Below are 27,182 nucleotides of genomic sequence, written 5' to 3'. Positions count from 1 at the left end.
TGTGCTGCACAGTCACCCCTGGAACCAGGATGGGGGTCACCACCCCTCACACCTCCACCAGAGAATGATAGGAGGTGCCTACGATAAGCTGAGTGTGGGCAGGAGAGGCCTTCCCTCTTCTGTGGGGGTCCGGTCCCTGCTATGTGTGTCCCCTGGCTCCCGGATGCCAGCCACACTCAGGGATGTTCACTGCGTGTTTATTTTTGGCTTGGGAGTGACACTTGGGATTGAGCACACTTGGGAGTGATGCTCAGGGGCTACTACTGGCTCTGTGGGGCTCTGGGGCCCTCCACTGTTTCCCTCCCCCCCCCAGCTCACAGGATGGCACAAGGCTTCTTCTCTTTGAAAGGGTTGGTGGCCGCAGGGATGCCCACGAGGAAAGGGTCGCTCTTGGCTTGCTCCGTGCAGAACTGCAGAAGCTCTGCAGCCGCTTTGGACACCTGCAGGGCAGCGTCCATCAGCCCCGTGGCCCCCCCCCCCATCTCCCTGCTACTCCCCCGCCACTCCAGACCTCTCCCCCGAGGCTCACCCACCTGCCCACCCTCACCTTTACACGGTCTATGCCTGCTTCCATCCTCAGCTGCTCCACCGCTCGTCGGGCCTGCCCTATATCGCTGCCCAAGGCCACCTTGCCTGACATCTGGTAGATGGGGAAGCAGGGTCAGAGGCAGTGAGACCCCCAAACTCCAGTCCTCAGGTGTACCCCAAGAACTGTTGGGACTACCTACCTCGGTGCAAAGCGAGGCTGCTCTGTCCCTCAGCGTCGCTGGTTCTGCCCGCTATAGAGCGGCTTCCCCTGTAGCCCTCCCTCTCCCCGACCCCGCGGGGGCTCCCCCATGCCCCCTCCTTTTCCTCGACCCCTGCGGGGGCTTTGAAGCCAGGACCGGCCAAGGGAAATGTCACCAGCTGCAGCTGCTGCGGGCAGAGGGGGTCCCCGCCCCGGGGTGCCTCTGGCCTCAAGAGCTTGGTGGGGGTAGAGCCTATGCTAATCCAGCTACCCAGTTATAAGCCCCCCCCCACACGCTCGGGGGGGGGGGCCTCAGGCCTCCGGCTGTGTTCACCAGAAAGCATCCACCCCCAATCCTACCCTCTGGCTTGTGGCTTCCTCTGCCCTTTCCCAGCGTCTCCCACCCCACAACCAGAGTCAGACTCAGGACCCATCACCTCCAGACTGTCCCCCCACCAAGAACTACCATCCCTCTCCCCAGGTCACAGGGGATTCTGGGATCGGAGAGATAGCACGGAGGTAGGGCGTTTGCCTTGTATGCAGAAGGGCATTGGTTCGAACCCCGGCATCCCATAGGGTCCCCCGAGCCTGCCAGGAGCGATTTCTGAGCGTAGAGCCCCCTGAGCGCTGCCGGGTGTGACCCAAAAACAACAACCAAAAACCAAAGGGGATTCTGAAGCCACTCCCCAGACCCGTTTCCCAGCAACTCTCAGAATGACCCGTGGATTCTTTGTGGGAAGCGGCTGGGGGGGGCACACCCCCATGGTTGTCACATTTAGACGAAGGTCCTGGGGAGACGCGTCGGCAAGTGCGGGGCTGCACCGAGAGGGCCTGGGGTGACATGTTGAACCCTGGACTTCAAGCAAGACAGCCGAGTGGTCCTTTCCGAGCCCTATCGCCGGCTCCCGGCCAAGTCCCAGGGACGAGTCAATCAAACGAGGCTTGGGCACGTGAAATGGCTTCGCGGCTCCTCACGGCTTCCGTAGTACGGACTAGAGGAGCCCAATGGCGGCGCCCAGTCACGTGACCGAACAGCTTCCGGGTTGCTCGCCAATGTTTCCCGGGTCCTACTTCCGGCACTCTCTCCCGAGAAGCGCATGCGAGAACCTTAACGCGTCTCGAGGCCGCTGGCGGCCGAGCCCGGGCGGCTCTACGCTGAGACGGCGCTCGCAGGAGCATGGAGGGTGCCCAGGAGGAGAAGGCGCCTGCAGCGGCGCTGGCTGCTGTGCTGAAACACAGCTCGGCGCTGCCGGCCGAGAGTGCCCAGGTGCGGGGCTACGACTTCAACCGCGGCGTGGACTACCGCGCGCTGCTGGGAGCGTACGGCACCACCGGCTTCCAGGCCACCAACTTCGGGCGCGCGGTGCAGCAAGTCAACGCCATGGTGAGGCCGGGGGCGGGACTTCCTGGGCGACGGGCCGCGCTACGAGGGGCGGGGCTTTCTTGAGTGGGCGTGGCCTCGAGCGGGCTTGTCTTGCAGCGGAGGGGCGGGGCCACAGGAAGGTGCGTGTCGCCCGCCGAGCTGCCCAACCCCTGGCAGTGGGCGGGGCCCCAGTGAGGTGGGCGTGGCCTCTAGCCGCGCTAGTGCCGTGCGCGGGGGGCGAGAGTACTGTCCAAGGGGGCGTGTCTCAATGGATTATCCAATCGGCTGCTGTGGGCGTGGCTTCCTTGGGAATGAATGGGCTGTGGTTGCTCTCTTTTGGTTGGAGGCTAGTTATGGGCTGTCAATGCTGAAGCCTTTTGGAATGGACTGGCCCTGGCTGTTTATGGGAGCCCCAAAGTTAGCGTCTGCTGGTCCTAGCGGGGATGGGGCCCAGATCTGCTGAGATGCAAAAATGGAGCAAAAGCCTGAACGTACTTTAAATTTCAGGCCATGGACCAGGACGACCCTGTAAGCGGATGGAGGTTGGGAAGCAGGGGTTCCACTTAAAAGGCCTTCATCATCAGCCCAATTCAGGAACTCTCTGGGGTCCTTAAGCTTGTGAGCAGCTACTAATGTGAGCTCCCCCCCCTTATGCTCAGATCGAGAAGAAACTTGAGCCGCTGTCGGAGGATGAAGACCACCATGCAGACCTGACCCAGAGTCGCCGGCCCCTCACCGGCTGCACCATTTTCCTGGGCTACACGTCCAACCTCATCAGCTCCGGTCTCCGCGAGACCATCCGCTACCTCGTGCAGCATAACATGGTGGGTCCTTCTGGGCATGGGGCCGCACTCTCTGGCTATAATCTTGGGGTGTTTTTTGGGGAGATGCTCATCCAACTGTTGCTCAGGACTCAAAAGTCATTCCTGGAGGTGTTCAGATTAGGTAGCTACCTTATAATGCTCTCTCTCTAGTCCCAGATCTTATTTATTTAGGGTGGACTTCAGGAAACAAAGCGTAGAACAGGGGTCGAAGCGATAATACAGTGGGGTGGATGTTGTCTTGCACATGGCTGATTGGCTCGATCCCTGGCATTCTGTATGGTCCCCTGAACACTACCGGTAGTGAGCCCTGATCATAAAGCCAGGAATAATCCCTGAGCATTGTCAGGTGTGGCCTCCCCAAAAACAAAAACCATAACAAGCCCCCCGGTCAAAACGTCACAATTAGGGCCTGGAGAGATAGCACAGCGGCCTTTGCCTTGCAAGCAGCCAATCCAGGACCAAAGGTGGTTGGTTTGAATCCCGGTGTCCCATATGGTCCCCCGTGCCTGCCAGGAGCTATTTCTGAGCAGACAGCCAGGAGTAATCCCTGAGCACCGCCGGGTGTGACCCAAAAAACAAACAAAACAAAAAAAGTCACAATTAATCTGAGAACCCTAAAAGAGAATCTTTTTTTTTTTTTTTTTTAAATTTTTGGGTCACACCCGGCAGCGCTCAGGGGTTACTTCTGACTCTACACTCAGAAATCACTCCTGGCAGGCTCAGGGGACCATATGGGATGCCGGGATTCAAACCACTGACCTTCTGCATAAAAGGCAAACGCCTTACCTCCATGCTATCTCTCCGGCTCCCTAAGAGAATCTTAATTTTTTGTGAGGTTGATCTGGGTTTGATCCCTGGCATCCCCTATGGTTCCCTGAGCACCCCTGACCAGGTGGGGCTCAAACAATTTGCTGTTGAGCCCCACCTGGCAGTGCCCTGGAGATATTCTTGGCTCAGTGCTTGGTGAGGGATCACTTGGAGGACCTTCTACGAGTGGAAGAAAGCCTCTCCTTAATTTGGATCAGGATGGGGCCAGGAGGTGGCGCTAGAGGTAAGGTGCCTGCCTTGCCTGCGCTAACCTTGGACGGACCAAGGTTCGATCCCCTGGTGTCCCATATGGTCCCCCAAGCCAGGAGCAACTTTTTTTTTTGGGGGGGGGGTCACACCCGGTGGTGCTCAGGGGTTACTCATGGCTATCTGCTCAGAAATAGCTCCTGGCAGGCACAGGGGACCATATGGGACACCGGGATTCGAACCTATGGTCCTGGATCGGCTGCTTGCAAGGCAAACGCAGCTGTGCTATCTCTCCGGGCCCCAGGAGCAACTTCTGAGCGCACAGCCAGGAGTAACCCCTGAGCATTACCGGGTGTGGCCCAAAAACAAACAAAAAAAATTTGGATCAGGATTTTTTGGGTTTTTGGGTCACACCCGGCAGCGCTCAGGGGTTACTCCTAGCTCTATGCTCAGAAATCGCCCCTGGCAGGCATGGGGGGGGGGGGGTGAGACCATATGGGATGCCGGGATTTGAACCACCGTTCTTCTGCATGCAAGGCAAAAAATGCCTTACCTCCATGCTATCTCTCCGGTCCCAATTCAGGATTATTTAAAGGAGAGGAGTGCATCACCTCAAAGGGAATACAGTAGGTTGGAGTTTGTCTGATGCAGGGGATATGATGGTTGAGAACCAGAGGGCTATGGTGTCATTCTGGGCCGCAGGTGGACGTCCTGGTGACCACGGCAGGGGGAGTGGAGGAGGACTTCATCAAGTGCCTGGCCCCCACCTACCTGGGCGAGTTCAACCTCCCTGGGAAGGAGTTGCGGGAGAATGGAATCAACAGGTGGGGGGCCTAGGGGTGGCCTGGCAGGGGGTGGGGTGGGTGGTGGACAGCAGGGCTGAGAACCCACGTGAATGCCATCTGTAGGATCGGGAACCTCCTTGTGCCCAACGACAATTACTGCAAGTTTGAGGACTGGCTCATGCCCATTCTGGACCAGATGGTGCTGGAGCAGAACACCGAGGTGGGTGGGGCTGGAGGGCTTGGTAGGGGGTGCGGAGGCAGAGTGTGAGGGAGGCTCTCCTGGCTGACCCCGTTCTCTAAAAGGGCACGAAGTGGACACCCTCCAAGATGATAGCGCGGCTGGGCAAAGAGATCAACAATCCTGACTCCGTGTATTACTGGGCGCAGAAGGTGAGGCCAAGCAGGACCAGTGATAAGTGCAGCCTGCAGGGCACACAAGGCCGGGTCCCCTTACTGTAGCCACCGTCGGGTATAAATAAAGGGGAGCAGGTTGAGGTCACCCTCACACATGGCGCCAGGCTGAGCCTGGTAGGGGGATCCCTAGCTCCTCAGCAGCTCACTGTCGATCAAGCAGTGGACTAAGCACTGACTTTAGGGGGTCAGGAGGTTGCTGCAGGAAAGGAGTGTGCCTCCCGCCAGGCTGCCCAATCCCTGGTGATGAGTGTGGCCATCCAGGACTAGGGCCAGGGCCTCTAGCTGTGCTTCTGCCTTGTGGGCCATGCACATGGGGTCAAGCCTGGCTCAATCTCCAGCATCTCATAGGGTACCCCGGTACATCCCACCCCCAGCAAGGAGTGATCCCTGAGCACAAAGCCAGAAGTAACACCTGACAACAAAAACAAAGACAATGAGAAACCCAAAACTGACTTTATAGGGTCCCCTTTCAAGGGGCCTGGAATCACTCAATGTGATACTTAGCACTTGTTCTTCTTTTTTGTGTGTGTGTGTGTTTTTGGGCCACACCCATTTGATGCTCAGGGGTTACTCCTGGCTATGAGCTCAGAAATCGCCCCTGGCTTGGGGGGGACCATATGGGATGCCGGGGGATGGAACTGTGGTCCGTTCCTTGGCTAGCACTTGCAAGGCGGACACCTTACCTCTAGCACCACCTCACCAGCCCCTTAGCACTTGTTCTTGATGGTATTTGAGGGGCCCTGAGGTGCTTGAAATTGTACCCACATCTCTGGCTCCTTAAACATGCAGCTATCAGTTATTTTTGATGCTGGGAATGGTTGAATGTGGATCATGTAGGAGGCATGGAGAGTTTCTTCATTGTGTTGGGGTTTCTTGGAGAGTTGCCAGACACTGCCCTTTCCTCTTGCCCTCCTAGAACCATATCCCAGTACTGAGCCCGGCACTCACCGACGGCTCTCTCGGGGACATGATCTTCTTCCACTCCTATAAGAACCCTGGCCTAGTGTTGGACATCGTGGAGGGTGAGGCGCTGGGTGGGGATGGTGGGGGGCATGGGTGGTCCTGGGCCTACTGACGGGCTCCCCACAGATCTAAGGCTCATCAACACCCAAGCCATCTTCGCCAAGCGCACAGGCATGATCATCCTGGGCGGGGGAGTGGTCAAGCACCACATCGCCAATGCCAACCTCATGGTAAGTGGGTGCCAGGGACCCCAGATCTGGATGGGGGACAGGGCAAGAGTAAGGCAGGCAGCTGTGACTGCAGTGGATAAGAGACCAATATGCGTGACAGATGAACGGTCGGAAAAAAAAGAGGTGTCATTCCGAAAGGAGAAGGCAACTGAGTGGCTGGCAATAAGGGGTATTATGTGAAAGGGGAAGGCAGCCAACCAAGTGGTCAGGGAAATGGGGTGCCATTCCGAAAGGGGAAGGCATTTTGGGGAACAAGCAGTCAGCAGATTTCCAAGAAGCTGGATCTTACTTAACTGCAGAGGAAAAAGGCTGGAGTCAGGTCCAGGGAGTACTGGGTGATGAGGGATGAGAACTTGTTGGACCTTAACGGTGCCAGGCCATGAGGGTATAGGAGAAGATGGGTGGATGTTGGGGGGTGGGTCTTATGGAAATCTGCCGCTGCAGAATCAGAGCAGAATGTGAAGGGGACACCATGCTGACCCTCTACCCTCCTCCCATCCTGCCCAGCGGAATGGGGCCGACTTCGCTGTCTACATCAACACGGCCCAGGAGTTCGATGGCTCTGACTCAGGAGCGAGGCCGGACGAGGCGGTGTCATGGGGCAAGATCAGGGCAGATGCAGAGCCAGTGAAGGTGAGAGGTGGCTGGTTGATGGGGTGCAGAGTCCCAGTGGCTGCCTAAATTCACTCCCTACCTCACTCTGATGGCGCCCAGGTCTACGCCGACGCCTCCCTAGTGTTCCCGTTGCTGGTGGCCGAGACATTTGCACAGAAGGTGGGCGCCTTCGGACCCGAGAAGAGCGAGGACTGAGGGGCAGAGGGGGACCCTGCATGATATTTTTTCTCCTGAATGTCTGAAATAAAATGTCACGGTCATTCCTCTGGGTCTGTGCGTTTGTCCTTGTGGGGCACCTGCTCAGCCAGCGCCCCCGTCTGCTTCGTAGTCCTCTTCCCGCCAGCAGTGGACGCTGCCCCCCATGGCAGTCAGCAGGCAGGGCTCAGTGGGGTGGAAGGCCAGAGACTGAACCACACCCGGGCCCACGGGCAGTGCCAGCGCCAGAGAACCCTGTGGGGCAAGCACAGGGCCTGATTAGCAGGGGATCCCCCTCACACACTTCTATCCTATCTGGTCTTTCTGCTCCAGTGTCCTCCCCAGGAACCCCCATGCAAAGCCAATCACTTTCTGTCTATAGACATCATAGGGTCCCCCTCCCCCAGGTCCCTTCCTGTGGGGTATGGGGAGCTCAGGATCCCCCACTAGAATCCTGACCTCCTGGGGTCCACACAGCAGCCAGAGTCCCCATCAACCTTGGGGCTCAATCTAGTCTTCGTGACTAGCTGCTGCCACCACTTCTCTGCCTGAGCACGTGCTGCCCCCATGGGGAACCCCCCTTCCCACAGTGGTAGCGGGGTGCATGTAGCTGACCTCCACCAGGTCCCAGAAAAACACTTTCCCATCCTCGGAGCCGCTCAACACGTGGGTGTCACGTTCACTCAGGCAACAGTCAAGCTTGTACTCCTGGTTCTTGTGGCCTGTGTACCTGGGTGGGAGTCAAGTGTCAGTGGGGCCTGTGTTTGCCAGGGAGAGGGGTCTGGCAGGGAGAACCCCAACACGCCAGACTCACTCGCCCAGCAGCTCTCCGGTTTCTTTGTCCAGAAGGCGCAGTGTGGAGTCCAGGCTGGAAACGAGGGTGCACTGGCCATCGCGGCTGAAACAGGTGCAAGTGATGGGGCCTGCAGTGAGGGTGGGAAGACAGGCAGGGAAGAGAGGTTGGGGGCCCCCTGAGCTGAACCCAGCTTCCCGGCCTGCCCATGGTCCTGGGGGAAACTCACTGCCCACGTAGTCAGAGAAGAGCTGCCCCATCCTCAGGTCGTAGCGCCTCACACGACCATCCACAGAACTGCAGGGGGGGCAGGTAGGGGAAATGTGGGGGCCCTTAGGGCACTGCCTTCCCATCCTGCACCCCCAACGGTCTGGCTCCACACATGGAAATCTGGAACCACCCTCCCCAAGTGACTCTATCACCCACAGCCAAACAGAGCCCAATGCTTTTTAAAATGGCACAGGGCTGGAGCAATAGCACCGTGGGGAGGGCTCTGCTGACCCCTGTTCAGTTCCTGTTACCTTACAGGGACGAGCACTGGCAGGAGTGATTCTTGAATGCAGAGCCAGGAGTTGGCCCTGAGCATCACTGGATGTGCCCCCCCCCCAAAGTAACAGAATTTAGAGGAGCCCAAGGAAGGGTCCCAGACCCCACTGACCCTGCCAGGACCTCGTGGTCTGACACCTTCACGCTGGACACCCCGTCCCTGGCTTCGTCCAGCGTCTGCACAGGCTCAGGTTTCCGGGAGCGGCAGTCCCAGCAGCGGACGCTGGAATCGATGGAGCCTGGGAGGCCCGCAAGGACGTGAAGTCAATTTTGGGGGCCAGGAGTGGGGCGCAGCCTAGTCCGCCAGGACCCAGCCCCAGTCCCGGCGCCTCACCAGACAGGATGATGGTAGCTTCTTCGTTAAACTGCACCGTGTTCACCTTCTGCAGAACAGAAACAGCGGCTTAGAGACGACTGAACTTGCAAGAGGCAGATTGAGGGATGCAAGCCGTGCATAAAGGGGAAACCTCGGGGCTCCGTATAAGCTGGTGCATCCTCACAAGAGGCAGCTCCGTGACCCCGGGGAGGCCGAACCTGGCCCCCTCGGCTCCCCGCGCGCCCTCGTGTCCCCACTTTTTGCTTGAACTCACCCCAGCGTGGCCCCGGAATTTGCGCACGACCTGCCCCGACGCCACATCCCACAGCACCACAGCCTTGTCCCCGCCGCCCGAGCACAGGCTGCTGTTGTCAAAGGAGCTAGAGAGGGCAGCGGAGGTGGGGGTGGGGGTCAGGGTCCACGTACGATCGGCACCCCGATCCCGGCTGGGCACCCCACCACCACCACCGTGCACCCCCAGCTCGGGCTTACCCGGCTGCATCCAGCACCTCGTAGCCGTGGCCGCTGTAAGTCCGCAGCAACGTCCCTCGCAGCGGGTTCCACAGCTTCAGCGTCTTGTCGCCGCCGCACGTCAGGCAGTAATTACCGTCCACTGCGGGGGGACCCAATGCGGGGGTTACCGGGGGCCCGGCCCTGCCCGGCGGGCGCCCCGCACCGAGGCCAGGGAGCTCACCATTGAAGCGCACGGCCCGCACCGCCCCTTGCCCGCAGGTCAGGGTCTTCACGAGCTTCCGCGGCAGCTCCGGGGCCCGGGGCTTCGGCTCGGGGAACGCCATTCGGTCCGAATCGCCCGGGAGCTACGCTTGGGTGCAACCGCCTTAGTGGTCTCCCAGGTCACTTCCGGTTTTACTTCCGGTTTCTCTGTCGGGGCATTAGCGACCCCGCTTCTAGCATGCTTTTCCCCGTTTTATTTTTTTAGTGTTTTAAAATATTGGGAAACATTTAGGTCGTTTTGGGCTCCCAACTGAGTGGAAAACTGGCTATCCCGCTTGCCGTCCCGCTGCTAGGAACGTAAAGGCGCGGGTTGCAAGGTGCAACTGTCAAATGCACCCCCCGTGGGCCACGCCGGAAGTTGCCCCTGCAGCTACGGAAGAGGCGCGCCTCTGCACTGACCATGTCCACCAACAACATGTCGGACCCTCGGAGGCCGAATAAAGTGCTGAGGTAAGCACCCCCTAGGTAATGGGTGGATTTAGGGGTGGTGGTGGCACCGCGGTGCATCCCGATGGCGGGGATGGAGCGCCCCTGACCCTGGTGCTGGCCGCAGGTACAAGCCCCCGCCGAGCGAGTGCAACCCGGCCCTGGACGACCCGACGCCCGACTACATGAACCTGCTGGGCATGATCTTCAGCATGTGCGGGCTCATGCTCAAGGTGGGTTGGCGGGACTGAGTGTCCGGGGGCCGGGTAGGCTGACGCTGGGCGGAGAAAAGCTGGAGCAAGGGGTGGGGTGGAGGGAGATGCCCGGGGCCCGGGGTGATCTGAAAGCAAGTGGGTCTGGGCTTTTAGGACTCTCAACAAGATTCAGGGGTGCTCAGGATCAGCAATGCATGATCAAAAACTGAGTATTTCATGCGGGGAGACTGTGGCTTGGAACCCCGCCTGGGCCCCCCCTCCTCTAACTTGTTCTGCTTTCCACAGCTGAAGTGGTGCGCTTGGGTCGCCGTCTACTGCTCCTTCATCAGCTTTGCCAATTCGCGGAGCTCCGAAGACACGAAGCAAATGATGAGCAGTTTCATGCTGTCCATCTCAGCCGTGGTGATGTCCTACCTGCAGAACCCGCAGCCCATGACGCCCCCCTGGTGATGGTGGGCCAGTGTCCCCTTCTGGACCCCTTCCATCCTGGTGATGATTGCTCAGCCTCTGACTCTGCTACTGCTGTTGCTGTTCCCAGCCTGGAAAGTCCTGGGGGGCTGTGACTGTATAGAGGGAGTCAGGCCGATCTCCTGGTCCCCCTGGGACAGAACTGGGCACCTGCCCAGCCTACCTGCTACTGCAGGAGAAGAGATGATGCCACCCCACCCATCCATTTCTAGTCTTGTTTTCTTGTAGGAACTAGTTAATAAAGTTTTACAATCCACTTGTCCTCTGACCTCTTTCTCTGTATCCCAGATTCTCTACAAGGGGGCAAAGGTTCCCGAGTTCTATATAGTTCAGTCAGTCTAAAACCTTCTGTAGATGCTGCTTTCACAAACCTCTCGTGGCCCACCTCAGCTTCCTGCCACTAACCGTTTCTCCTCCCCCAACCTGATGACATCTTGCAGATTATTTGATTCAGAAAAGTGTCTGGGTTTTGAAGCTGCTGAGTTGTTTTTTTCGTTTTTGGTTTATTTGGGAGGGAGCACACCCTGCAGGTGATCCGGGCTTATTCCTGCTCTGTTCAGGTATCACTCCCGGGATTACTCAGGGGACCTTAGGGTTTGGAGGACCCATTCCAGGTCAGCAGAACAGGCATTTTCCCACATGCACCGCATATTTTCTTTTCACAAGAAGGAGGTTGATACCTCTCTGCGAACTGGATGGACTAGAAACGCGGGTCAGGTCAAGTCCAGTTTATTTTTGTTGTTGTTGTTGTCCTTTTGTTTTTTGGGGGCCACACCCAGTGACGCTCAGGGGTTCCTCCTGGCTATGTGCTCAGAAATCGCTCCTGGCTTGGGGGACTATATGGGACGCCGGGGGGTGGGGGATCAAACTGCAGTCCATCCTAGGTGGCTTGCGCCACCGCTCCGTCCTAAGTCCAGTTTCTTTTCTTTTTTGGTTTTTAATTTTTATTGGGTCACACCCTGTGACGCTCAGGGGTTCCTCCTGGCTCTATGCTCAGAAATCGCCCCTGGCAGGCACAGGGGGCCACATGGGATGCCGGGATTCGAACCACCATCCTGCATGAAAGGCAAACGCCTTACCTCCATGCTATCTCTCCGGCCCCCTAAGTCCAGTTTCTTAACCCAAGGACTCAAGTCCCCTCAGTACAAACAAGGGTTCAATTTAATCCTCGCTCCTGGCCCTGTTGATAAAAGTAAACACACCAGGGTCCTCTACACTCACTCCGGAGAGAGCCTGAGTGAAGACGAAGTCAGCTCGCTCCAGAACTGAGGAGCAGAGGAGCCCCCAAAACAAACCAAAGGAGCCAAAGCCCTAAAACACCAGCCCCAGCCACACGCTAAGCTCCACGAACCGAGAGGCCACGCCCCTCTTAACCACGCCCAACTCCCGCCCACCGAGCTCGCCCATTGGCTGGATCCGCAGGGGCGGAGCGTCCGGCCAACTACGGTCGCTCCGGGGAAGCCCGGGAGGCAGTGGCGGCGGCGGCGGAGCCATGGACAGTCACGCGCGACCTTCGGGGTCCCACCACCGGGGCGCCTGGAGTCCCCGCACGAGCTCCCGCGCGCTGCCGCCTCTCTGCTTCCTCTTGTCGCTGTGGCTGGTGACGCCCGGTGCCCGGGCGGCGGGATACCAGGCGAGTTGGGGCCCACGAGCTGAAATGTCCCCCTGGCGGGCGGGAGGGAGGCCCCGGGCCGGGCTTCGAGGGGTCACGGGGCCCCCAGGGGTCAGTGCTGGGGTCCGACTGGGCGTCGTAAGCTTTCGATCCCGACCGTCCCCACCTCCTTGGCTGGGACTTTGCAAGAACCCCGCAGCCTTCCCTGGCTCCACCTTCCCGCCAAAGCCAGGCAGAGTTTTCTGGAACTTCAGCGACAACGACCCTCCTGTCCCCCCAGACGCACCCCCAGACTGGGCCTGAGCTAGCCCCATGGGGGACCATCTCTGGATCTCTGACTTTTCTTTCTGGTCCACTTCCTTCCAGTCAGATGACTTACCAAGGTTGTCTAAGAGGTTGCACTGGGGTGAAGGTGTTGGCCTGCCTTGTGATCAATCTAGATAAGATCTCTGACACCTTAAAAGGACACCCAGAGCCCTGCCAGGAAGGACCCCTGAGCTCAGAGTTTGGCTTAAGACCCACGAGCACCCTGAGTAGTGTGGCCAAAAAAGAAAAAAAATTAACTGCTCCCTCTCCCCCCTGCAATGGTGCTTCGCTTCCCTTGTGGCTGGTGTGTGTGTGTGTGTGTGTGTGTTCCTAACCGGTTTGTGTTTGGGGGTCCCCACACAGACATGCCCCCCAGTGAAGCCGGGCATGCTCAACGTTCACCTCCTGGCACACACCCATGACGATGTGGGCTGGCTCAAGACTGTGGACCAGTACTTCTATGGCAGTGAGTAGAGACTTAGAAGGGCTTGACTTGGGGACCCCCTCCTCTTCCTCCTCTCCATAGCCCCACTGAGCTCCCATAACTTCCCCCATATGTCCCGCATATCCCACATGTTCCCACATGTCCGAGAGTCCTGGCCAGCTCCGGCTTTGGTATCAAGAAGGTCTTGCACTCCTGACCGGCATGTCCGTCCCTCCCTGCTACCCCAGTCAGAAATGACATCCAGCATGCGGGCGTGCAGTACATCCTGGACTCGGTGGTCTCCGAGCTGCTGGCGAATCCCGCACGCCGCTTCGTGTACGTGGAAATGGCCTTCTTCACCCGCTGGTGGCGCCAGCAGACCAATGCCACCCAACAAGTCGTCCGGGACCTGGTGCGCCAGGGTGAGTCTGCAAGGAGGAAGTGAGAAGCTGAAACCAAAGCCACTTCTGCCTTTGGAGCGGTTGGCTCAGTTGTTATTTGAGCCCCAATCCCCTTTCCGGTGAAGAACTACCTTTGGTTTGGAGAACTCCTATGCATCCTACAAAGCCCCACTTCCCTCCAATGTGCCCCTTCTGTGCAGGATCTTGCATGCCGAGATTTCCTCTGTCCCCTCTTTGGTTTTGCTGAGCTGAGAAGGACACCCTACCCCCCACCCTATCCAGTTTGCACCCCTTTCCTCTCCCTAGACTTGCTGGTAGCTCTTTTTTTTTTTTTTTTTTTTTTTTTTGGTTTTTTGGGCCACACCCTGTGAGGCTCAGGGGTTACTCCTGGCTATGCGCTCAGAAGTTGCTCCTGGCTTCTTGGGGGACCATATGGGACGCCGGGGGATCGAACCGCGGTCCGTCCTAGGTTAGCGCAGGCAAGGCAGGCACCTTACCTCCAGCGCCACCGCCTGGCCCCTGCTGGTAGCTCTTATCTCCAACATCTCCCACCCTGGCCCCAACCTGAGTGCTGATAACTGACTGAAACTTTGCCCCCTTCCCCGCAGGGCGCCTCGAGTTTGCCAACGGTGGCTGGGTGATGAACGATGAAGCAACTGCTCACTATGGAGCCATCATTGACCAGATGACCCTGGGCCTCAACTTCCTGGAGGAAACATTTGGCGAGGATGGACGCCCCCTGGTGGCCTGGCACATTGACCCCTTTGGTCACTCCCGAGAACAGGCCTCCCTGTTTGCACAGGTGAGATCCAGGCCCCACACCCCCACTTTTCCTGTCCCATCCTCACCCCACACACACTCAGCCCTTGGCTGAAACTTTCCACTCATCCTCCCTGACCCTTCTTGTGTTCAGGCCCTGTTCTTAGGGGCTCCTTCATCCCTGTTTGGCATCCCCAAGCAGGGATGGCAGGAGATCTGGGGTCACCCTGCCCCTCGCCCTTGCTCTGAGCTGGAATAGAAGCTGGAGGGTTTGAGCTGGGTTTGAAACTTCAGGAAGTCCAGAGACAGGACAGAAGACAGGGCACTTGCTGGCTTGGCACACGGCCAACCTGGGTTCGATCCCCCAGCACTCCATAGGGTGGGTTCCCCCTGTGCACTGCCAGGAGTGATCCTTGAGCATAGAGCGAGGAGTCAGCCCTGAGCATCATGGGGTGTGTGTGTGTGTGACTCCCAAAATCACACAAACTTCTGACCCTTCCTTGTGCCTTGAAATGGGGAAGGGTTCCCCAGCTTTCCCTGCGGGGGGGACTTCCTCAGGCTCTGTCCCCACCAGATGGGCTTTGACGGCTTCTTCCTGGGACGCATCGACTACCAAGATAAAGCGACACGGGAGAAGAAGAGAGAGATGGAGCAGATATGGCGAGGAAGCAGCAGCCTGGACCCTCCTGTCGCTGACCTCTTCACCAGTACGCACACGATGGGTCCCATTCAGGGGTGCTTGGGGACCCTGAGGTGCCAGGCACCTGCTTGCATACCATGTGTCCCAGCCTACCCCAGCCCCCAAACCAGCTCCTAACCTTGAACACTCAGCATTTGCCTTGTGCCCTGGTACAGAACATTCTGGAACCATCACAGGTGGGAGCTGGGGTGGCCTCCTCCTTGACCCTGACCCCATGTGACCTGCAGGTGTGCTCCCCAACATGTACAACCCACCGGAAGGAATGTGCTGGGACACAGTGTGTATCGACTCCCCGCTGGTGGAAGACCCTCAGAGCCCCGAGTTCAATGCGCCGGATCTAGTCAATTACTTCGTGAATCTGGCCATCCTCCAGGTAACCCTGAAATCTGAAGAGAGACCCTTAGATAAATCCTTCCCTACCCACTCACCCCAACGCAGAAGGGGACAGCAGGGCTCCCCTCCCACTCTACCATATGTCACTACATAAGTATTACCACTATTTTGGGTTTCGTTTTGTTTTTGTTAGGGACAACCACACCTAACAGTGCACAAGCTAACACCTGTTTTTATACTTTGGGGTCATTCCTAGAGGAGCTTGGGGACCATATGTGATTCTTTTTTGGGGGGGGGTCACACCCGGCAGCGCTCAGGGGTTACTTCTGGCTCTGTGCTCAGAAATTGCTCCTGGCAGGCTCGGGGGACCATATGGGATGCTGGGAATCAAACCCAGGTCAGCCGCATGCAAGGCAAATGCCCTACCGCTCTGCTATCGCTCCAGCCCCCGTTTTTTTTTTTTATTTTGAGCCACACCCAGCAGTGCTCAAAGGTTACTACTGGCTAGCTGTTCACTCAGGGATCACTCCTGGTGGTGCTCTATGGGATGTGGAAGATCAAATTTTGGTTGGCTGCATGCAAGGCAAAAGCTCTCCCTGCTGTGCTATCACTCTGGCCCCCCTGAGATCTGAGATTGTATTTGGCATTCAAGTATTGAACTCAAGTTGGCTGCATGCAAGGCAAACGTTTGCCTTCCCCACTGTACTGTTGCTCCAACCCGAGAACCCCCTTTATTTTTTTGCAAAATAAAATAAAAGCAAACTCCTGAGCAGTGCCTGGTGTGGCGATTCTGTAGCAAGATGGAGTAGTTGCATTTCCAAGTGCGATGGCCCAGACATTTTTTTTTCTTCTGCTATTACGTATTATCCTGGACTGATTCTTAGGGATGTGGGTGAAGTGGGGGAGAGGACCTAATCCAGGCCCTTATCTATGCTGACCACGAGTTCTGCCACTTGAGCCACATCAGCAGCCTTTGAGGCCCCACTAAAATTTGGGAGAAAGCACACCCATGGCCTGTCACCCCTAGTGGTGGCCAAAGAATTACTGACACACTGGTGGCTCTGGGGCCAGAATCCAGCACTCCTTTGATCCCTTTATGGACTCGGGCATACATACCCCTAACCTGGCACCCCCACACCCCGTACCCCGTGTACAGAGCCATTATTACCGAACCAACCACACTGTGATGACCATGGGCTCCGACTTCCAGTACGAAAATGCCAACTTGTGGTTTAAGAACCTGGACAAGCTTATCCGCTTGGTCAATGCAAAGGTCAGTGTGTGTTTGGGGGCAGTGGAAGGACAGTTCTCAGGTTTCTGTACCTGGGGTCCTGCCCTTGGCGTGCCCTCTGTATTTTTGGGGGGAAGCCTACCAAGTGGTGTTCAGAGGTTCCTCATGGCTCTGCCCTCAGGATTCACTCCTGGCAGGGCTCAGGGGGACCCAGGATGCCGAGGATGGAACCCAAGTTGGCCGAGTGCAAGGCAAATGTTTCCCCGCTGTACCATCTCTCTAGTACAGATTGGTTTTCGTTTTTTTGGTTGGGTTGTTCTTGTTTGTATTTTGTGTGTGGGGGGGTGAAGGTTCTGAACCACATGTTCCTGGCTTTGTGCTCAGGATGCTGGGACCCATCCTGGGAGCTGGGACAAGTCAAAGTGGAATAGTACTGGAGGGTGGGTCCTTAAACTATGGCCCGCGGGCCACATATTGTATTTGTATCTGTTTTGTTTCTTCATTTCAAAATAAGATCTATGCAGTGTGCATAAGAATTCGTTCATAAGTTTTGTTTTTACTATAGTCAGACCCTCCAATGGTCTGAGGGACAGTGAACTGACCCCCTGTTTAAAAAGTTTGAGGACCCCTGTACTGGAGGGTGGGTAGTGGAGATGGGAGGGAAATGCCAGGGCCTTGAGGGGACAGGTATGGGCAGAAAAGAATGAGCTATCCCCTGAGTACAGAGCCCGGAGTGAGCCCGACCCCCTCCCCACAAAATCAACAAACCAAACCAATCTGCAGAGAGAAGTGTGAATGCGGGATGTGTGAATGTGTGTGTGTGGGTGTGCCGAGCACCTGTGTACCCCCAAATCTGGAGCTTGTCAGGGCTCACAGCACCCCTGTCCCCGAGCAGCAGGCCAATGGCAGCCACGTGAACGCCCTCTACTCCACGCCCGCCTGCTACCTCCAGGAGTTGAACAAGGCCAACCTCTCCTGGTAGGTAGCTGGGGGCCGGGACAAAGCGTCCCTTGCGGGCTGGGACACACCCGGGTGGCCCTGACACCCCTGGCCCACAGGTCCGTGAAAACCGACGACTTCTTCCCCTACGCCGACGGCGCGCACCAATTCTGGACGGGCTATTTCACCAGCAGACCTGCCCTCAAGCGCTACGAGCGCTTCAGCTACAACTTCCAGCAGGTGCGGAATGCAGGGCTCGGGGGTGCGGGGTGGGGGGTCAGGGGCTCGGGTCCCTAACACGCTTCCTGTTCCCCCCCAGATGTGTAACCAGCTGGAGGCGCTGGTGGGCGAGCCAGCCAACTCGGGGCCATATGGGACTGGACGGAGCGACACGCTCAGTGAGTGTCACCCACACAGCAGGTGGGGCGGGCAGAGCTTGCCCCCGCTTGGAGACCCCCATATCCAAGGGGCCCAAAATCTCCAGTGTGCCCTTCCCCCCCAACCCCCCGTCCAGATGAGGCCATGGCCGTGCTCCAGCATCACGACGCCGTCAGTGGCACCTCCAAGCAGCATGTGGCCGACGACTATGCCCGGCAACTGTCAGCTGGCTGGAAGGACTGCGAGGTGGACAGGGGTGGGGATGTGGTGGGCGTGGCCAATGGCGGTGGGTGTGGTCTGGGGCGGGGTTTGTGAGTGGGCGGGGCTTGGACAGACCCGTGATTGGCATGTTGCAAGTAGTGGGTAGGTTCTAGGATAGCTTGGGGGCGGGGCTTTTGGAAAGAAGGGTGGAGTCAGAAGCTGGGCGTGGTCAGTGACAGTGGGTGGGGCCTATAGGAACTTCCTGGGCGGGGCTTGTGTGGTGGGGGCCTGGGACAGACCAATGATGGAGCAGGTAAAAATAGTGGGTAGGCTCTAGGGTGGCTTTGGGGCGGGGCTTGTGGGAAGTGTCTGAGAAAAGGGGTGGAGACGGGAGCTGGGCGTGGCCAGTGATAGTGGGTGTGGCTTAGTGGCAGTGGGTGGGGCTTTGGGCTCGGGGCGGGGCTTGTGGTGGAAAAGAGGGTGGGGCCACCGATGGGGCGTGGTCTGGGTGGTGGGTGGGGTCTGCAAGGGCCTTTGGGGCGGGGCCTGGAAGAGAAAGGCCAGAGATGGGAATGCAGGGGTCCGAGGTCGGCGGATGTGGCTTAGAGGGGTTCATAGGACACAGACAGGTGGGCAGAGGAGGTGCTGGTGGACAGTCCACGCAACCCATCTTTTTACGCTGCTCCCAGGTTCTCATAGGCAACGCCCTTGCACAGCTCGGCGGCTCTAAGAAAAACTTCAGCTTCTGCCGCTACCTCAATATGAGCCAGTGTCCCCTCACCATGAGGGAGAAGCAGGTGAGGAGGGGGCGGGAACAGGACAAGAGGGCAAGAAGGGGTGCAAATAATTTTTGGGCCACACCAGAGGTGCTCAGGGGTTCCTCCTGAGCATATGGTCAGGGGACCATATGGGATGCTGGGATCAAACCTGGGTCAGCTGCCTGCAAGGCAAACACCCTACTCGCTGTGCTTTCACTCCAGCCCCAGGGGTGCAAAATTTTTGGCCAAGGCTCCCCTGTGGCGAACTCAGTGGGATGCGGTGGAGTTGGTTGGGAGGGTTGGAACCAACCAGGGACATTGCGAGTGACCCAGGCCAGCCCTGCCCTTCCATCACAGTTCCAGGTGACTGTCTACAACCCCCTGGCACGGAGCGTGACCCAGATGGTGAGGTTACCTGTGAGCAGTGCAGCTTACCTGGTGAAGGACCCTAACAACAAAGCGGTGCCCAGCGAAGTAAGCCCATCTGATGGATTGACCTCTCCTGGTGTTACATACATCCCAAGTTCTGCCCACCCCCATCTCAGGGCAGCTGTGCCTATCTGCAAGCCCTTCCCTCCCCCCATAATCATCATCCTGCCTGTATGGCTGTGTGGACCCTTCCCCCTTGGGTACTGAGGTTCATGGGTGCCTCTTACCCCTCACTTCCTCCCTCTATTCCCACCTTGCTGCCCCCCCCCCAGCATTATAAACCTGGTGGGGTTTTTTTGGTTTTGTTTATTGGTTTTGAGCAGCACTCAAGGGGTTCCTTCTGGCTCTGCACACAGAAATCGCTCCTGGCAGGCTCGGGAGACCATATGGGATGCTGGGGATCGAACCCATGTCCATCCGGGCAGCAGCATGTAAGGCAAATGCCCTACTGCTGTGCTATCACTCCAGCACTTGAGCTCAGAATTTCTGATGCCCCATTGTGCTTCTCCCAGGACTAGGTTTCTTTTTTTTTTTTTTTTTTTTTTTTTGGTTTTGGGGCCACACCCAGTAACGCTCAGGGGTTACTCCTGGCTATGCACTCAGAAGTTGCTCCTGGCTTGGGGGACCATATGGGACACCGGGGGATCGAACTGCGGTCCGTCCAAGGCTAGCGCAGGCAAGGCAGGCACCTTACCTTTAGCGCCACCGCCCGGCCCAGGACTAGGTTTCTACTCTCCAACCTTGAGCATGATTTGGGCAGGCTGTGACTCAGTTTCCCTCCTTTTCCCTCAAGGTGGTGCCAATCCCCTACTTGGACCAGCAGGAGCTGCTGTTCTCGGCCTCGGTTCCTGCCCTGGGCTTCAGCGTTTATACTGTCCAGGTGGCTAAGATGCACCCCCGCATCCCCACATCCCGCCTCACATCCCAGGAACCCCAGAGTTCTGAACCATCCAGCATTACCATCGAAAACGAGGTGAGGGGGGCCTGAGCGACAGCACAGCAAGGAGGAGGGCACTTGTCTTGCACGCGGCTGACCCGGGTTCAAATCTGGTCATCCGACAGGGTCCCCCGAGCAGTGCCAGGGGTGATCCCTGAGCACAGAGTCAGGAGTAGCCCTGATCATCATCCAAAACCAAACTACCAGACCTTTGTGGCTAGTCTGAGGTGTGACTGGGACAGCAGCATCTTGGGTTCATGCTCTGGGAACCCACTGCCCCTCCTTTCCTGGTGCCTCTCGAGCTGTCCTGGAGGAGGACATGTCCTGAGGGCCTGGTGTAATCAGGGGTAACCGTTGTTGGCACTGTAGTTCTGGGGGCAGGAGGAAATTGCTACTTCATTGACTGACCCCTGAGGCATCACAGCACCCTGCAGAGCCAGTGCAGGACGTGACAGGTTAGAGCAGGTTTTGGGAATTGAGGGATTCAAGGGGTGCAGGAAACAGTTGATTTAAAGCAGGGGTCTCAAACTCAATTTACCTGGGGGCCGCAGGAGGCAAAGTCGGGGTGAGGCAGGACCGAATAAGGGATTTCGCTTACCAAATATTCACAATAAAAAATCGCATTAGTAAGGAAAAAATCGAACCGAACGGAACTGCTCAGGGTATTCGAATGTTTAATGCGAATTTTTCTTACTAATGTGATATTTATTGCGATTATTCAGTAAGCAAATAATTGCGAATACTGTGATATTTGAAGGCCAGCCATGGGCCACAAAATGTTGTACGGAGGGCCGCAAACGGCCTGGTCCGCGGGTCACGAGTTTGAGACCCCTGATTTAAAGGCTTGCCCAGAATGATAGCACAGCCGTAGATAGGGCATTTGCTTTGCACGCAACCGACCTAGGTTCGATTCCTGGCATCCCATATGGTCCCTGAGCCTGCCAGGAGCAACTTCTGAGTGCAGAGCCAGGAGGAACCTCTGAGCACTGCCAGGTGTGGCCCAAAACCAAACAAAAAGATCTAAAGGCCTGCCTGGGGCTGGGCCAAAGTGTTCCTACAGGGAGAGGACAGTGTCCCTGCATACTGCTGACTTAGGTTTGGTTCATGGCACCCCACATTGAGTCTTGAACACTGCCTGGAATATTCCTGAGCACAGAGTCAGGAGTAAATCCCAAGCACCCTCAAAAGCCAGAAATGAATGAAGACTGACACGGAATGGGCTAGAGCGAAGGCTCAGTGGGCTGAGGGGCACAGTCTGGGTATGTCAGAGCCAGGGTTGGGGTCTCAGCATCCATGATTCCCTGAGTATCATTTGGGTTTGTCCCCTAAACTCACAACCAGGAGTAGTCCCTGAGCACCATTGGCTGTGATCCTGAAACAAAACAGCCCATCATGGGCCCTACTTGCAACTATTTTATGAGTGTGTGGTCCCAGAAACCCAACTTTGAGTCTTATATATATATATATATAAGGCCTGCGCTTCCCAGTGAGCCATCTCTATGGCCCCCTTCAGGAGTTTGATCCAAAGCCCTAGAAATATGAGACTATGCCTGACAGAAATGACAGTCACACGCAGACCAGAGCCAAAGTAGCATATGCCTGACAGCAATGACAGTAAGGGCATTTGTTCTGCATGTGGCAGAACCGGCTTTGATCCCTGACATCCCCTAGCATCCCCTGAGCTTGTTGGGAGTGGTCCCCGAGCACAGAGCCAGCAGTCACCCCTGATTGCGTACCATCGGATGTGGCTTGAAACTCAAAAGCTGAACCTTTTCCTCCTGCCCAGTACATCCGGGCTAGGTTTGACCGCAGGACAGGGCTCCTGGTGGCTGTGCAGAACCTGGAGAAGAATATGGAACTGCCGGTTTACCAAGCCTTCTACTGGTGAGAGACCCTGCCAGGCGGGGGGGAGGGCCACCCGGACCTCCCCTAACTCCCCGGCCTCACCCAGGTACAACGCCAGCGTCGGTGACAGGTCCAGCGAACAGGCCTCGGGGGCTTATATCTTCAGACCTGAACAATCCAAGCCCTATGCGGTGAGCCACTGGGCTCAAATCCGCCTGCTGAAGGTCAGTGCCATCGGAAGCGACACCAGAGCAGAGGGTTGAGAAAATGTTCAAGGGTCTTCCTTCGTGGCTGGTGAGGCGTAGCTTTTGGAGTGGTAGGCCACGGGGGTTTCTACCGTGTTGCCCAAAGTGGCTGTGCCAGCTCCAGCCATCACACCTGCATTGGAGCTTCTGGGGAAGGAGCCAGATTGGGGAGGGTGGCTCAGTCCCCATGCCATTTATTAGTGGAGATCTGGATACAGGCCTTTGGACTGGGTTCCTCCTGGTGCAGGTTCTCACCTGCCTTTCTCGTTCCTTCATGTCTGCAGAAGGGCTTAGTGCAAGAGGTTTACCAGAACTTCTCAGCCTGGTGCTCCCAGGTGGTCCGCCTGTACCCGGGAGAGCGCCACTTGGAGTTGGAGTGGACGGTGGGGCCTATCCCACTGGGGTGAGTGGCAGCGTCCCCTGGGGACTCGAAGGCAGGAGGAGGGAAATTGAAGTGGCACCCACATCCCACTGCTCTGTGTGCAGGGACGGCTGGGGGAAGGAAATCATCACCCGCTTTGACACCCCCCTGAAGACTGAAGGAAAATTCTACACTGACAGCAATGGCCGGGAAATTCTCATGAGGAGGTGGGGTGACTAGGGCCCCCCCCAATGGTCTCTGGGTGGTTGGGGTGCAAGAAGTGGTAAGGTCCCCTGCGATCCCAGGTATGTGGTCCCAGGAAAGTCAACCCTTTGCTAATCCAGTGGGAGGTGGGGAGTGGGGAGCCAATCTCTGACCCCCCCCAACTCCTCCTCAGGCGGGATTACCGGGATACCTGGAAGCTGAACCAGACGGAGCCCGTGGCTGGAAACTACTACCCCGTGAACACGCGTGTGTTCATTAAGGTTCATGCACATACATTAAGATCCCCCCAGAGACTGCTGTCCCGAAACACGCATGTTTACATGTTTAGATTTACAGCACCTCCCCAGCTACTGCCCAAAAGACGACCTTCCCCTTACAGAGTTGGGGGGTCGCCTCTCCCCTCTCCGCTCCCTTGCACACCTCTCACTCTGTATCCCTGGCCCCCCAGGATGAGAACATGCAGCTGACCATCCTGACCGACCGTTCCCAGGGGGCCAGCAGCCTGATCGATGGCTCCGTGGAACTCATGGTGAGTGAGCCAGCCGGGCCCACCCTGACACTGGCAACCCCATTCTGTGCCCCTTCTTGAGGTGCCGGGTACTAAACCCGGGTTGGCAAGAGCTGTCACAACCCACTGTCTCCCTTAGCCCCTCACCTGAACACCTACTCTGAATTTTTTTTTTTTTTCGGTTTTTGTGCCACACCCGGCGATGCTCAGGGGTTACTCCAGACTATGCGCTCAGAAATCACTCCTGGCAGCTCAGGGGACCCTATGGGAGGCCGGGGGTCCAGCCCGGGTCCTTCCAGGTCACCAAGTGCAAGGCAAACGCCCTACAGCTTTGCTATCATTCTGACAACTTACTCTTATGCCGCACCTTTAATTGCAGTCAGAGAGACAGAATACAGTAACATGGGCGACCCGGGTTCGATCCCTGGCATCCCATAGGCATAGGGTCTCCTGAGTGCTGCCGGGAGTAACTCTTGAGCATGGCCCCAAAGCCAAGGGGACCCCTTCCCGCCCTCCAGCCCGGTTCTTTCCCGGGTTCCCCTGCCCCAGCCTTCATCCCTGGCGCCACTCCAGCCTGGCCTCCCCTGCAGGTGCACCGCCGACTGCTGAAGGACGACCAGCGCGGGGTCGGGGAGCCCCTGTTGGAGGACAACGAGGGGCAGCTGGTGCGGGGCCGCCACCTCCTGCTGCTGGAGCCCCCCAAGACCGCGGCTGCCGCCCACCGCCTGCTGGCCGAGAAGGAGGTCCTGGCCCCGCAGCTCATCCTGTCCGCCGGCCCCGGGGCCACCTACAGCAGCAGCAAGGCCAAGAGCTTGCAGGTGACAGCCCGGGGGAGGGGAGGACGAGGCGGAGCTAACCGATGGATCGCCTGGGTCCAGCTCGGCCCTTGCCCCTTCTCACTGGTCCGCCCACCGCCTTGCTTTGTCACCCCTAAGAACACTGCCCTATTTTTTGTTGGGTGGTCCACAGCCAGCAACGTTCAGGGCTTCTTGGCTCCTGCTGGGTCTGAGGGGGTACTGGGGATCGAACCCGGGTCGCTGCGGGCAAGGCAAACACCTCCCCGCTGTCCTCGGACTCTGGATGCACCCAGATGCCCTTAATTCCCGCCTCCGGGAGCATCTTATTGGCTGGCTCACGGCTCAGTCCCGCCCATGAACCAATAAGCCACTGCACCGATCGTTAAGCCCCGCCCACCACTATGCTCAGCCTCTCCCATCGATAGCTCAACCACGCCCCTCCAGCTCAGCCCCTCCCACCTGTAATTAAGCCCCACCCACCACTATTCCACTCCATCCATCCAACAGTCACGCCCCATTATATGCATAGCCCCTCCCACCAATTGTTTGCCCCATCCTCCTACTCAGCTCCTCTCACTGGTAATTCTGCCCCGCCTGCCGATGGTCTGGCCCCGCCCCTGTTTGGCCACTCGCGTGTTCGGCCACGCCCCTCCACACTGGCCACGCCCACCCTTGCTCAGCCCCGCCCACTCTCCCTCTCAGTTCTCCGGCCTGCGCAGGGAGCTGCCCCCCTCCGTGCACCTGCTCACGCTGGCCCGCGGGAACCCCAACACGCTGCTGCTGCGCTTGGAGCACCAGTTCGCCGTCGGGGAGGACTCGGGCCGCAACTTGAGCTCGCCCGTGACCCTTGACTTGACGGTGAGATGGGTGGGAGGAGACGGGAGAGGATGGGGAGGGGGAGGCACGACCCCCCCGGATGGGTCCCCACGCTAACACCCCGCCCCCGTTTCCACGGCCGCAGGACCTGTTCACCACCTTCAGCATCACGAAGCTGCAGGAGACCACGCTGGCTGCCAACCAGCTCCTGGCCAAGGCGTCCAGGCTGCAGTGGGCAGCAAAAGCAGGTGGGTGCGGGAAAAGGAGGAGCCTACTGTCGGGGTGGGGGGCCAGGCTCAGTCAACTAACAGTGAGACCGAGGGGGGCATGTGAATTAAGGGGAGACTCTTCTTGGAGCCACAACCCGCAGTGCTCAGGGGTTCCTCCTGGCTCTGCGCTCAGAAATCACTCCTGGCACGCTCAGGGGACCATATGGGATGCCGGGGGTTGAACCCAGGGCAGCTGCATGCAAGGCAAATGTCCTTCCCGCTGTGCTATCGGTCTGGTCCCGAGACTTTTCTTTATTCGGGTCGTTGTAGGCTGGGGGTGCCCCTGGCCCCCAACTTCAAGATCCCGTGTAGCCATGATCGGGCATTGGGGTGACGGGGATACGTTCAAGCCGCCAAAGCCATCTGGGCATCTGGGTGCTGCTGGCCCGGGAGAGGGGGTAACCCCTGAGACCTGCTCCCCTCATTCTTCCTTCTCTGCATCTTCACAGACAGTTACACGCTGCCCCGGCGTGCACACACACCCCTGGACCCCGCGGCCATCGAGCTGAGACCTATGGAGATTCGCACCTTCCTGGCCTCAATACAGTGGAAAAGGGACTAGAGCTTTGGGGTGGGGGGTGGGGCCCACTCCCAATACTGAATCTCCCTTACACATTCCATGTCTGATTCTGGCAGCCAATAAAATGCAACTTGGGGGCCAGGTGTGGATTTTGAGGGCACAGGAGAAGCATGGTGGGCCCAAAGCCTTGCTCTGAACCTCACATGTCATCTCGAGTCCTCACATCAGTCCCACCGCCCACTGGTACCCAGTTTCATCCCACCCACTGCTCAGGTCCTGGGGAACCCAGGACACAGTCACTGATCTTGGGGTATGGATTAGACTGAGTCTCCGGGGCTCCCCCAGCACCAGAACCTCCTAAAATGTTTAAGCCTCCCCCACCAGAGAGGGCTGGAGACCTGGCTGGTGGTGGAGGCTGAGGAAAGGGGAGGGGAGGGGAATCCTACCCAGGGGGTTCCACCCACCCTGTGCCCCAGATCAGGTGGACTGTGGGCACCGGCAGCTCATGGCCGCCACCTGGTGGCCGCTTTATTTCTTGTCCGAGAGAGGATGAAGTGGGTTCATCCAAACTGTGTCCCTGGATTTTAGGGGGACTATGGGAGAGGGAGTGGGTGCTGCTTATGAGGGGCCTAGTCCATCTGGGCCACCATGACAGGAATGAGCTGGGATCCTTGGAAGATTCATCAGGGCTGCGTGAGCATGTCTGCATGTGTGGGGGGAGGGGCTCCAGGCAGGATTTGAGGGGACCCTGTGGAGTGCTGGAATCAAATCAAGATCAACTTCATGTCAGGTCAAGTGCCCACCTCCTGCCGCACTGTCCACAGATCCGGCTGTCCACACTCAACAGCTGTAAAGTAGATTTTCACCAAAGTCACTACATCCTAGGATGCAGTGTCAGGCTTGTCTAGAATCCATCCACGACCGGGGAGCAATACAGTGGTTAAAGCCCTGGCCTTGATCTGAGCCTGGTTTGAACCCCGACACCATGTAGGGTTCCCAGTGCGCCTCCAGGAGTGATTCCTGGGTACAGAGATTTAGGAGTAAGCCCTGAGCACTGGTGGGTGTGGGCCCCACCTCCAAAAGGGGGGGCTATCAAAGAGCCAGACAGATAACACCAGGGGGTCAAGTGCTTGCCATGTATACTGCAGCTCCTCATTCGATCCCCAGTACCACTGAGGTCCCTGAACCCCAGGAGTGATCCCCGAGTACCACCAGGTGTGGCCAATGCTCACCCTAAAATATAGGAGCTGGAGTGAGAGTTACAGCAGGGATAGTGCTTGCCTTGTGCACACTCAACCCAGGTTCTATCCCCAGAACTCCATAGGGTCCCCTGAGCATGTTTCCGAGCACCTGACATGCACTTCTCAGATTTTGCAATTTGGAGCAGGGAAAATGCAGAGGGCTACACACAGGCTTTGCATGCTGAAGGCCCCGAGTTCTGTGGCCAGAGCCCCCTGCAGCCCCAGAACAGAGCCAGGAACAGCTCCGGAGCAGCGCCAGGTAGTGTAGGGCCACTCACACAGTATCTTACTATCCTTTCCTGTTGTTGTTTCTGGGCC

General features: G+C 57.7%; 5 protein-coding genes across 5 annotated transcripts; 3 read left to right on the top strand and 2 right to left on the bottom strand.

Annotated features, from left to right (window-relative positions):
- Window positions 1-213: 213 nt before the first annotated feature.
- Window positions 214-677, bottom strand: GNG14 (G protein subunit gamma 14). Its single transcript, XM_049789065.1, has 2 exons — window positions 548-677; window positions 214-440 (listed from the first exon to the last, which is right to left on the bottom strand). The coding sequence occupies exons 1-2, from the start codon at window positions 638-640 to the stop codon at window positions 315-317; spliced, it is 219 nt and encodes a 72-aa protein (XP_049645022.1). The 5' UTR covers window positions 641-677; the 3' UTR covers window positions 214-314.
- Window positions 678-1,797: 1,120 nt separating this feature from the next.
- On the top strand, window positions 1,798-7,198 carry DHPS (deoxyhypusine synthase). The gene is made up of 9 exons (XM_049789304.1): window positions 1,798-2,111; window positions 2,750-2,914; window positions 4,631-4,752; window positions 4,837-4,933; window positions 5,017-5,103; window positions 6,044-6,149; window positions 6,217-6,320; window positions 6,828-6,953; window positions 7,035-7,198. Exons 1-9 carry the CDS (start codon window positions 1,905-1,907, stop codon window positions 7,128-7,130), a joined length of 1,110 nt encoding a protein of 369 aa, XP_049645261.1. The 5' UTR covers window positions 1,798-1,904; the 3' UTR covers window positions 7,131-7,198.
- WDR83 (WD repeat domain 83) lies at window positions 7,177-9,582 on the bottom strand. Its single transcript, XM_049789305.1, has 9 exons — window positions 9,480-9,582; window positions 9,278-9,398; window positions 9,060-9,165; window positions 8,804-8,852; window positions 8,582-8,708; window positions 8,153-8,220; window positions 7,945-8,053; window positions 7,746-7,860; window positions 7,177-7,385 (listed from the first exon to the last, which is right to left on the bottom strand). The coding sequence occupies exons 1-9, from the start codon at window positions 9,580-9,582 to the stop codon at window positions 7,236-7,238; spliced, it is 948 nt and encodes a 315-aa protein (XP_049645262.1). The 3' UTR covers window positions 7,177-7,235.
- A 295-nt stretch (window positions 9,583-9,877) lies between these two features.
- On the top strand, window positions 9,878-10,885 carry WDR83OS (WD repeat domain 83 opposite strand). The gene is made up of 3 exons (XM_049788909.1): window positions 9,878-9,970; window positions 10,074-10,179; window positions 10,447-10,885. Exons 1-3 carry the CDS (start codon window positions 9,921-9,923, stop codon window positions 10,609-10,611), a joined length of 321 nt encoding a protein of 106 aa, XP_049644866.1. The 5' UTR covers window positions 9,878-9,920; the 3' UTR covers window positions 10,612-10,885.
- A 1,196-nt stretch (window positions 10,886-12,081) lies between these two features.
- Window positions 12,082-25,755, top strand: MAN2B1 (mannosidase alpha class 2B member 1). Its single transcript, XM_049789298.1, has 24 exons — window positions 12,082-12,262; window positions 12,911-13,013; window positions 13,220-13,393; window positions 13,981-14,174; window positions 14,706-14,838; window positions 15,059-15,204; window positions 16,321-16,437; window positions 17,291-17,373; window positions 17,454-17,574; window positions 17,654-17,732; window positions 17,849-17,958; window positions 18,603-18,710; window positions 19,029-19,145; window positions 19,894-20,073; window positions 21,824-21,921; window positions 21,989-22,106; window positions 22,412-22,530; window positions 22,614-22,715; window positions 22,886-22,973; window positions 23,162-23,242; window positions 23,812-24,039; window positions 24,721-24,876; window positions 24,980-25,082; window positions 25,553-25,755. The coding sequence occupies exons 1-24, from the start codon at window positions 12,122-12,124 to the stop codon at window positions 25,663-25,665; spliced, it is 3,012 nt and encodes a 1,003-aa protein (XP_049645255.1). The 5' UTR covers window positions 12,082-12,121; the 3' UTR covers window positions 25,666-25,755.
- The last annotated feature ends 1,427 nt before the right edge of the window (window positions 25,756-27,182 follow it).

This window comes from Suncus etruscus, chromosome 15 (genome assembly GCF_024139225.1).
Source record: "Suncus etruscus isolate mSunEtr1 chromosome 15, mSunEtr1.pri.cur, whole genome shotgun sequence".
NCBI classification, from domain to species: Eukaryota; Metazoa; Chordata; class Mammalia; order Eulipotyphla; family Soricidae; genus Suncus; species Suncus etruscus.
Note: the sequence above shows the minus strand (reverse complement) of the source record. Positions and strands in the feature narration are given on the sequence as shown.